Here is an 11,329-nt window from a genome sequence, read left to right on the forward strand (position 1 = left end):
TACATTAGAAGATGAAACTCTCCCTTGGCAATGATCTTTTTGGATATGACATCTAAAGCACAAGTAACAGAATAAAAAATAAACAAGCAGAACTACATCAAACTAAAAAGCTTCTGCACAGCAAAAGAAATGATCAAAAAAATGAAAAGACAACCTATGAAGTGGAAAAATATTTGCAAACACTATGTTTAATAAGATATATCTGATTAACATCTAAAATGCATAAAGAATGCATACAACTCAAAAGCAAAACCAACAAAAACAAACAAACAAACAAACAATAAACACCCAAATAAGCCACTTAAAAATGGGCAATGAATCTGAATAAGCGTTTTCCAAGAACATATACAATTAGCCAACAGGTACATGAAAGGCTGTTCAACATCGCTAATCATCAGGGGAATGGTCTTGACATAACAATCACTATCACAGTGAAATATCATCTCACACCTGGGAGGATGGCTTATCAACGAAAAGACAAGAGATAAATGCTGGTGAGGAGATGGAGAAAATGGGACCCTTGTGCACTGTTGGGATTATAAATTGGTACACCCACTGTGGAAAACAGTACAGAGGTTCCTCAAAAAGTAAAAAATAGAACAATGATATGACCCAGAAATTTCATTTATTGGAAATGTATCTGAAGGAAATAGAAATGCTCTGTTGAGATGTTCTGCACCCCTATGTTCATAGCAGCATAATTCATGATCATCAAGATATAGAAACAACCTAAATGTTCATCAGATGAATGGATACAGAAGTTGTGCCCACACACATACACAATAGGATATTATTCAGCCATAAAAAAGAAGGAAATCCTGCCATTTGTAGCAACATGGATGGGCATTATGCTAAGTGAAAGAAGTCAGACAGAGAGACAAATACCATATGATGTCACTTATACATGGAGACTAACAGCAGAAACAAAACAAAAACCAAGCTCATAAAAAAAGAGATCAGATTTGTGGTTACCTGAGGCTGGGGTGAGGAGTGGGGGAATTAGATGAGGTGGTCAGAAGGTACAAACTTCCAGTTATAAGATACATGAGTGGTGGGAATACAGTGACCACAGTAAACACTTCTGTATGATATATCTGAAAGTTGTTAAGAAAATGGATTCTGAGGGGTGCCTGGGTGGCTCAGTCGGTTAAGTGTCTGACTCTTGAATTCAGTTCAGGTCATGATCCCAGGATCATGGGATCAAGCCCCATGTTGGGCTCTGTGCTGTGTGTGGGGCCTGCTTGGTATTCTTTCTCTGTGTGTATGTCTCTCTCTCTCTCTCTCTCTCTCTCTCTCTTTCTCTTCTCTCTCTCTGTCTCTTCCCCCTCTCCCTCACTTACATGCTCTTGAGGAAGAAGAAGAAGAAGAAGAAGAAGAAGAAGAAGAGGGAGAAAATGGATTTTGTGAGTCCTCATTACAACTGAAAAACAAGGAAATTTATTTTTCTTTTTTTGGTAGCTATATGAGATCATGGGTATTAACTAAACTTGTTGTGGTAATCATTTCACAATATATGTAAGTCAAGTTATTTTGCTATATATCTTAAATTTACGCAGTGCTATATATCGCTTATATCTCAACAACACTGAAGGAAGAAAAGATCAAAGTCTAACTTACATTTACAAACAGTGCTGGATTTAACAAGGGATTAAGCTCTTTTGTGTGTCTGTCCTCTTCACTGTTTCCATTTAGAAGTTCATGTTCTAACTCCCTCTTCATGGACTTGAGGGGCCGCCAGAGCAGTTTCCTATTAGAGAAGGCTGAACCACCCCTCGTTTGTCTTCAGCTGCTCCCACTGAACACCCAGCTATTGTAACTGGGTTCCTCACTGATGCATGGTATAAGCTGAAAGCTGTTCACCCCAGTCATTTCTCTCCCTCTGCACCCGTCTTAACAATAAGAAGGAAATGCTCTGTATTAACAGGTCAAGTTGCTGATATATCAGAATATCTGTCACTTTATACTTTGACCACAAGACGCACAGTGTTAACATGAAAAGTGAAATCCCTACCTGAAATACTCAGTCCTTTAGTTCTCTCTCCTGTGACAAGCCAGAGAAATATCCAGCCCAAATAAAGCGTCATTCTCCCTGGGTCCTGTCATCACTTGAATGAATTTGTTCCCTTGCCAGGCTGTGGTACGTTGTGTTTCAGAGCTCTTGCCTGAGAACCTTCTTCATTTCTGTAAGTCAAGAGGTGAGAAAAGGAGAAATCAGAACCAGTTATCAAAATGCAAGTCACACAGGAAGCTTTGAAAGGGCAGGTCACACCCAAGCGAGCCTTCCCGTGCCCACAATAGTGTGTGGCAGGCTCGTTGAACGTGTCATTTCTTGTACATCTAAAGGAGGAAGAGCAGCGTCTCAAACTCATGGCAACCACTTGGACCTCTGCACCATACCATGTGTTCTTTTGGTGCCATTTCTTCATGGAATTCTCCTTCTGTCCCTCCCCCTCCCCCTTCCCTTTCCCTTTCCCCTCCCTCTTCTTCCTCTTCATCCTCCTCCTCCTCTTCTCCTCTTTCTTCTTCTTCTCTTTCTTCTTCTTCTTCTTCTTCTTCTTCTTCTTCTTCTTCTTCTCCTCCTCTTCTTCTTCTTCTTCTTCTTCTTCTTCTTCTTCTTCTTCTTCTTCATGTTATCACCTAGCATGCATATTTCCATGAGTATCTTGGAAAAAGTTAAGTGAAACTTTTCCAGAAAAGGGGACCCAAATTGATTGAAAATGTCAGGTTCTCCACAGTTAAGAAGCCTGTACTGTAGCTCATATGTATAAAATTTGAGAATGTCCACATGTCTGTTTTATTTGCTTTTATTAGTAGTTGTAACAGCTGTTAGAGAATAGACTCTCTTCTCCCCAAATAAGAAAGGAAAAATGGTCACTGGGTATCAATATTATTGTCTTACTCTGTGTATTACTCCTTGGGGTTGTTAGAATAAGGAAACTTTCTCCTGAACTTTGCCTAAAAATTTGTCCTAAACATTCCCATACTGTCTTAGGCTCTTTAAAGTGAAAGTGGGGGTTGGGGCATCTGGGTGGCTCAGGCAAGAGTCCGACTTTGGCTCAGGTCATGATCTCACGGCTTGTGAGTTCGAGCTCTGCATCAGGCTCTGTGATGACAGCTCGGAGCCTTGAGTCTGTTTCAGATTCTGTGTGTGTGTCTCTCTCTGCCCCTCCCCTACTCTTGCTCTGTCTCTCTCTTCTCAAACATAAATAAGTGTTAAAAATAAATTTTAACAAGTGAAGGTGGGGGGTTGAAGGGGTGGGGGGAATGGGTGATGGACATTGAGGACAGCACTTGTTGGGATGAGCACTGGGTGTTGTATGTAAGTGATGAATCATGGGAGTCTACTCCTGAAGCCAAGAGCACACTTGTATACACTGTATGTTAGCTAACTTGACAATAAATTCCATTTAAACAATTAATTTAAAAGTAAAAAAAAAAACAAAACAGTACTAAACATAAAAAAAGAGTTAAAGTAAAGGTGGGGTGGGGAACAAAATAATCCTCTGAAATAGAAAAAGTAAAGGAGCAGATCATGTCGAGACAGAATGAGAGCCCTGCCCTGCGTTCATGGCACTTTTAAGTCCCTTGTTGATAGGGTGGCCATTGCAACTTTCAAATGAATTATAAGAGATGAGAGATAAGGATATTGGGTGTGGGTCTTAGTCCAATGGGCTGCTATAATAAATTACCACATAGTGGGTGGCTTATAAACAATGGAAGTCTATTGCTCACAATTCTGGGGGTGGGAAGTCCAAGATCAGGTCACCAGCATGGTCGTATTATCCTGAAGACCCTCTACTTAGTTCATAGTGCCTTCTCACGGTGTCCTCGGGTGATAAAAGGTGCTAGTGATCTCTCTTGAGTCTCTTTTATAAAACACTGATCCTGGGGCACCTGGGTGGCTCAGTCGGTTAAGCGTCCGACTTCAACTCAGGTCACAATCTCGCGGTCTGTGAGTTCGAGCCCCGCGTCGGGCTCTGGGCTGACAGCTCAGAGCCTGGATCCTGTTTCACATTCTGTGTCTCCCTCTCTCTCTGACCCTCCCCCGTTCATGCTCTGTCTCCCTCTGTCTCAAAAATAAATAAACATTAAAAAAATTTTTTTAAATAAAAAAAATAAAACACTAATCCTATTTATGAAGGCTCCACCCTTATGACCTAAGCACCTTCCAAAGGCCCTACCTCCTAATACTCATTATTAGTGATATCATCTTTAGAGGTTAAAATGGCAACATATGAATTTGGGGAAGAACACATTCAGACCAGAATAGTGTGTGTAATATTTGATTGTTGTTTAATGTTGTTTTGAGCAGAAAATAAAAGTAAATTTTTTTATATGACTGTTTTCATCTGTCCTTTTAGAGTCCTGAACTATTGTCACTAATGTAAAAATTACTCTGTATTACTCTGTGGGTTACTCTTGGGGTGGTAGGTATAAGAAAACTTATCCCTGAGTTTTGTCTAAGAATTCCCCCTAAGACACTCCCATACTTTAGGCTCCCAAAGAGCCTAAAGTCTTAGGCTCTTTAAAGTTGGGAGAGGGGGTGGACAAAATAAACAGTAAAGTCCCTGTCCTCAAGGATCTGTCACAATGTGAAAAACAATGTTGTTGTTGTTTTTTCATTTTGAATTCTTTGTTTTATTTTTTAAATTTCATTGACACTTTTATTTCATGTCAAAAACATGTTTTTGTGAGAACAATGTTAAATAAAAAAATTTTACTGACACTTACTGAAACAGTAAGAAATACTTTTATTCAAAACTATTGCAATAGGGGAGAGAAATCAAGCTCAACTCAGAATACAGCAAGGACGAGGGAGAATTTATAGTCAAAGAGCAAGGTGAGGGGGTCAAGGGATGGAAAGTTACTAAAGAGACATCAAGGGTAGAGAGATTCTTACTAAATGGATCTAACGGAGTTCTTGCTCAAGGTGAATCAAGGGCTTAGATATCAAGGATGGGAGAAGAGGACTTTGATCAGATATGAAGTGTAGAAGGATGATTTAGCAGGACGCTTTGCTAAGGCTGGTCTGGGTAGACCAAACATATGACTGGGGCCAGGGTGGAGGCCTAGTGGAGAAGAGGTCTCAGAGGAGCTTGACTAAAGTTTGGTCAAGAAGAGACCCTTTGTCAGGATGCCCATGTGACTTAATAAGTTAAGCATCCAACTTCAGCTCAGGTCATGATCTCACGGTTCATGAGCGAGTTTGAGTCCCAAGTCGGGCTCTGTGCTGACAATGCAGAGCCTGCTTCAGATTCTGTCTCCCTGTGTCTCTCTCTGCCCCTCCCCCTGCTCATGTTTTTTCTCTCTTTCTTTCTCTCTCTTTCTCTCTCTCTCTCTGTAAAATAAATATGCAGTTAAAAAAGAAAGAGAAGAGTGTCTTTGTCAACATAAACATGCAAATAAGCAATACAGAAGAATGCATTACAGAAATACAGTGATGACAGAAAAGAAAAAGTAAAAAGGAAGGAAGAAAAGACAGACAGAAAAAGAAAGAAAGAAAGAAAGAAAGAAAGAAAGAAAGAAAGAAAGAAGGAGAGAGAGGAAGGAAGGAAGGAAGAGAAAGGAAAGAAAGGTTATATGAAATGTCACTTGGCCCCTTTAAAAGTCTCCCCTCAATATCCATATTCTTTAGGAAGCTGACAAAATCAATCTCTTTCTCTTTCAACATCTAACCAGCCAACCAAGTTCCTCTCCTCACCCCTCCCTGCCTTGCTGTCCTTCCTGCAACCACTGCTTCCACTCCCCAACTTGCCCAGGACCTTTCTTTCCAGGTATTCCCACGTTGTATCATAAATAAATGCTTGACTTTCCTCATCTTATAAAATTCTTCATTTCAACCAGTTTCCAACACACACACACACACACACACACACACACACACACACACACGAACACATGGCATATCTCCAACATCTTCAGATGCAGGAGGAGAAAGTGATTTTAATGTCTATAATTTTTTGTCAATAATTACTGTTTCCCTAACAGAAATAGTGAGCTTGAGCTGTCTTTGGGGATCCAGTTGGAGCATTGCGAAGACAGCTGGGTAGGACTCAGAAATGCTTCTGTGGGGTGCCTGGGTGGCTAAGTTGGTTAAGCGTCCCACCTTGGCTCAGGTCAAGATCTCAGGGTTCGTGAGTTCAAGCCCCGCATCAGGCTCTTCCCTGACTGTGTGGAAACTGCTTGGGATTCTCTCTTTCTTCCCCTTCCCCCCTCAAAATAAACAATTAAACTTAAAAAATGCTTCTGGGGGTCAGCAGCATAGGGAAGCATTCAAGCCAGGAGCATCTGTAAGCTGCCAGGAAAGGGCAGACAGATTTCCCTAAAGAACACCGGCCTGGCAAGGGTGGGTCAGGGCTAAGGATGAAACGAAATAAGCCAAAAAAGGAAGAGGAGAAACAGAACATAGAGACCATCTTCATCCTAAGCACAGAGAGAGTCTGCAAGGAAGATGGGATGTTAGTGTCAGAAGCTACCGAGTAGGCACAAAATGGACTGAGAAATGTCCTCTGGCCTTGGCTCCAATAGATCAGATCAGCTTGGGCAGGGGCCGGGGCTGAGTGGACAGAGAGCAGGACAAGAAAAAGAAGTAGTGGGAGGAATGTGAGGGGTGGGGACAAGCCGTGAAGTCCACAGGCTGCACACAATGCGCAGAGAAGCCAGAGGTGGTGTTTGAGCGCTTGTGGACAAGGGCAGAGCGTATACGCCATTTAGGGGAATGAGTTTGCAGGCTAGCAGGTCAGAGTGAGGAATTAGGAAGCGATAGAATCCCCCAAACCATGGAGAAATCAGGACTGGGTGGGAGGCACGTGGCCATACATAGCAGTAAGGTCCATTCAGACCAGTTTGCCCCGGTGGGGACCAGAGCACAGGATGTTTCCACCTGGCCACTGACCTGCTGAGAAGAGAGTGTGCTCAGGGGGCAAGAGGCTTCATGAGATGGTGGAGCACCTTGAAGGGAGCCAGGCACAGGGACTAGAGTCACTGCTTTGTTTATCCCCATTGGTGGCTCTTTTTCTAAAGACTGTGGTCGAGGAAAAAGGCAAGATCAGCAACTGCCTTTTAAGATGTGGCCTCCCCTTCGCCTTTCTTCCCTTTGCCTCATAGAATAATCTCTCCATCTCCAACTTCTAGAGACATCTTCCTAAAAAGCAAACCTGAGCATGCCCTTTTCATGCTATAGACTTCACCAGCTCCACTGTATGTGAGACACCGAATTCATCCCAGCCACCATTTATAAAACCCTGTGGGACTTGATTTGGCTCTCTCATGTCTTATCTTGAATTTCTTCTCCAGAGAGACCCTCTCTGGCCATTGGCATAATAAGCTCATCCCTCCCTCCTCACCACTGTACTGGCCAGCAACCATCTTTTATTACTCATTTTATATTTGTCTTAGTTCACGTTACCGTCTCAAAATATGTTGTTTTAAAAATTTCTTCCCCGGGGCACCTGGGTGGCTCAATCGGTTAAGTGTCCAACTCTTGACTTTGGCTTGGGTCATGATCTCACAGTTCAGTATTTGAGCCCCGTGTTGGGCTCTGGGCTGACAGCACAGAGCCTTCTTGGGATCTCTCTCTCTCTCTGTCTCTCTCTCTGCCTCTTCCCTGCTCATGCATGCTCTCTCCCTTTCTCTCTCTCAAAATAAATAAACTTAAAAAAAAAAGTTCTCCCTCAACTAGAATCAAAACTCCATGCCAGTGGGAACTGAGTCTGTCTTTTCCAGGCTTCATGCTCTCTCCAGGAATAGTGGCTGGCCAACAACAGGACCTTAGTAACTCCTTGTTGGTAAGTTATCCACACCACACTGTAATTGTTATTTCATATACTGTGTTCTCCCACTAGACTGGGAGCTCCTTAAGAACAGGGATCCTGTTTCAGAAATCTTATCTTCAAATCCTTGGACAAAGCTTTGTGTATAAATCACGATCAGTTCTGTCATCCAGATAAATACAGAATACTTCGAGAGGAGTCAGAACAAATGCACATCAATCTACGTTTGACCATTCACTTGCTGTGTGACTCCAGTTAAGATACTTAGCCTCTCTCTGTACTTCAGCTTTCTTATCTGCAAAATGAATTATTTGGACTGTATCAGTAGTTCCTTCACCTTAGAGCTAGAGAATCAGAACTTCTGGGGTCTAAGATAGGAAATGTGTATTGTTTTTAAGCTCCTTGGCTAGGGAACCATGAGAACATGATTTCTAATATCATTTCAGCTTAACATTTCTGTGATTCCATGTTTGAATATCCAAAGCCTATAGCAAATTAATTACCACACCTAGCAGTCTCCAGACCTCAGAAATTTCTATCCCAACCAGAGCCAACAGAAGCTCTCTCCATGATGCACTCACCTGCTGGTCTAGGACTTCAGGTTGCCTGGAGCTCTTTCCATGCTACAGCTCTCTCTGGGACATCGTTTTTCAAATTTTCTTGATTTCAAGAGTCACCTGGAATACTGATTACAAATGCAGATTTCTGGACTCTCCAAATCATATTAAATCAGATTCGCCAAGAGAACTTTGGAATCTACCTTATAAATGAGTGTCAGGACCATCACTATGGTCCAGGGAGCATCCTCAGGAAGCCCTGCTCAAGAAATAATAGACCTTGGGGAGGTGGGTCCGGGCTGAGTTATAACAGCTGTTGTCAGCACTGGTGGCAACTGAACAACACAAAGACAAGCCTATTCTGGAAACCCCATTTATGTGGGTTAACACACTGTGTGGCTTGTTTGTCAATGTCTGCTTTTGAAGACTATTTAACATCTATGTGATGATTCTCATTCCACCATCACCAAAACACTTTCACGAATCATATGGAATCACACAAGAGGCATAGTATATGCTTTATTGGGCAAGGACAACTTAATCTAAAACAGTCTGTAGAGTCTCTGTTGATAGGAGTTAAAACCATGGACAGGTGTCACTGAATATAGTGCATTGCTCTCATTTATTTTCTGGTCACAGATGGGAAGATGATTGTCCTTCACGTTTTACTGATGGACCACCAAAGCTCACATTGTTTGAAATAGAAGTCCCCAATATTAATGACAATCACACATCTGGTAAGTATTAGAAGAATATTATTCCAGATTAATATTTCCAGATTCAGAGGTCTCAAAGCCTCTGACTATCCCATCACTACATGCTATCCTGTCACAGAAGAAGACAGGAGGCCAACAGGGCATCTTCAAGTATCTGACGTGTCTCTTCTCCAAAACATCTCATACCTGCTTTTTGAGAGCCACAATTCTTTTGTTAGAAGTTGAAGATTCCTCCGCCTCCATTGGTCAAAGCTACACCTTCAATTATCTTTGGTTGACAATGAACTAAAATTTTTGCTGGCCTAAGTTTTTGATGAGATAAGGCGAAAGAGAGGAAAATGCTAGAGAAGGTAAGTGTCAACAGAGCTTTAGGAAGGAAAATCTTACTGCCAAAGATAAACAAAGTACTTTATAATTGCTCACAGGATCAGCAGTGACTCTACACTGAGAACACAGGTACACAGAGAGATATGGTCTAGGACAATAGTAACTGTTGAATTCAATTAATGTTATTATGATTTTCACATGGTCCATGTTAGCTTTATACCTGATTGGCTGGGAATTACAGAAAATCCAGCGTGTAGTGCCTGCTCTCACTCACTTGACCTTATGATCTTATGATCAAGCCAAGATAGGGATTAGAATTTGACAAACATCTTGAGTCTTTTTACTCTGAACCTGTCCCACAAAATGCTCAAATCATAGTACATAGGTATATTTCATAACCATCATGTTTTTATAAAGTGAAGACTCCATAGATAGGAAGATCTCAATTTTCTTAGATGGCAATCTGTTATTTAAAAATCTCGTGAAAAGGAATTGTGAGAGAAATTCACTTTGAAAATTATTTAAGTTCTTTTCTCAACTTATGTTTTCTGGTTAGGAAATCTAGTGGGAAAAAATGTACCAATTCTTACCTTATTTTCTGTGCTGAAGACAGAAAAAAAGAGGAAGGAACTTCAAGTCTTTATTTCAGTAACTGCTGGCTTTTGCATCCGAAGAACGTGTAAATAATATCCATTTTCAAAGGATTCTACTATTATTTCTTCCTAGCCAGAGAACATGGAGAGCATGCAACAGCCGTTTGGCTCACACATGCTTGGAAATAATGAGTTATACCTGGAGGACAAAAGAAAACTTTCATTAGTTTGCAAATGACCATCGTCTTTGCCAAATCCGTGATCACACAGAGAAAAATCAAATTAACTACCTGTATCAGTAGAAGGAAATATACTGAAGATGAAACATCTGAAACTCTTCTCTGACCCACCTCCTCGACTAGATAAGGTTTGTGGTCAGGTTTAGTTCAAAGAATGAGTAAGCCTGTTTCCTTTACAGGGATTTCCTGTAAAGAATATAGCACTCAATTTCTCAACTTTGTTGTTTTTTTTTTTTCGTCTTATAACACTAACCTCTGAAAGTGTAACCCTTAAGACATAAACTTAGGCCTTTCTTATGACTAACTTATTAACTCTGGAAAAGGAAAAAAATAGTATCTCTCTGACGCTCTTTACATAAAGCAATAATTTATTGACAGAGAGGAAATACATTTAAAGTTTAAAATCACCAAGGTTTTCGGTACCTGTTCATTAATATAGAAAGCTTCAAAATATAACATATAATTAAGAGCACCACTATTCCTTTGATAGAACAACTAAAATCACTTTTGTAAGGATCCTGAGACCACACGGTCCGAAAGGGCTCTGCCTAGAAAGCATGTTGGTTAAGCCTTGATATTGGCTTCCCTTAAGAGTCTCATATTCTTTTTTTTTTTCTTAAGTTTATGTATTTTGAGTGAGGGAGAGAATGAGCCAGGGAGGGGCAGAGAGAGAGAAGGAGAGAGAGAATCCCAAGCAGGCTCTGTGCTGGCAGTGCTGAGCCTGACGTGGGGCTTGATCTCAAGAATCGTGAGATCATAACCTGAGCTGAAATCAACAGTTGGACACCCGACTGACTGAGCCACCCAGGTGCTCTAAGAGTCTCATATTCTAAGAAAGATAAGGCTGATTCATCTGAGCGCAGCAGAGCCCCACGACCACCTCTACACATAACTGGAGGAGAACACAAAACACAAGTAAAGACTAAGTTCACTTTGGGATGAAGGCAAAACAAGTGTTTACCTGCGGTTAGGGTAGAAGAGGGCATTAGCAATTATAGCCAGGAATGAGCCCTCAAATATACCTGCCACTAATCATAAATCTGTGTGGGATTCCAAGAGAATGTGACTGTTTGTTTTTCAGACCTATTGCAGGAGAGGTCACAGGAAGCAGCTGAAAGGCATGTA

General features: G+C 41.3%; 1 protein-coding gene across 2 annotated transcripts in view; it reads right to left on the reverse strand.

The window, feature by feature from the left end:
• IL18RAP (interleukin 18 receptor accessory protein) overlaps window positions 1–10,339 on the reverse strand; it is a 33,347-nt gene extending 23,008 nt beyond the window's left edge. For both annotated transcript variants that reach the window (XM_053200377.1, XM_053200376.1), the window contains exons 1-3: window positions 10,256–10,339; window positions 6,896–10,164; window positions 2,012–2,181 (exon numbers count right to left, since the gene is read on the reverse strand). In XM_053200377.1, the coding sequence (XP_053056352.1) occupies window positions 2,012–2,084 (73 nt within the window). In that variant the 5' untranslated portion in view covers window positions 2,085–2,181; window positions 6,896–10,164; window positions 10,256–10,339. The remainder of the gene's footprint in view (window positions 1–2,011; window positions 2,182–6,895; window positions 10,165–10,255) is intronic.
• Window positions 10,340–11,329: the final 990 nt, after the last annotated feature.

Source organism: Acinonyx jubatus, chromosome A3, assembly GCF_027475565.1.
Source record: "Acinonyx jubatus isolate Ajub_Pintada_27869175 chromosome A3, VMU_Ajub_asm_v1.0, whole genome shotgun sequence".
NCBI lineage: Eukaryota > Metazoa > Chordata > Mammalia > Carnivora > Felidae > Acinonyx > Acinonyx jubatus.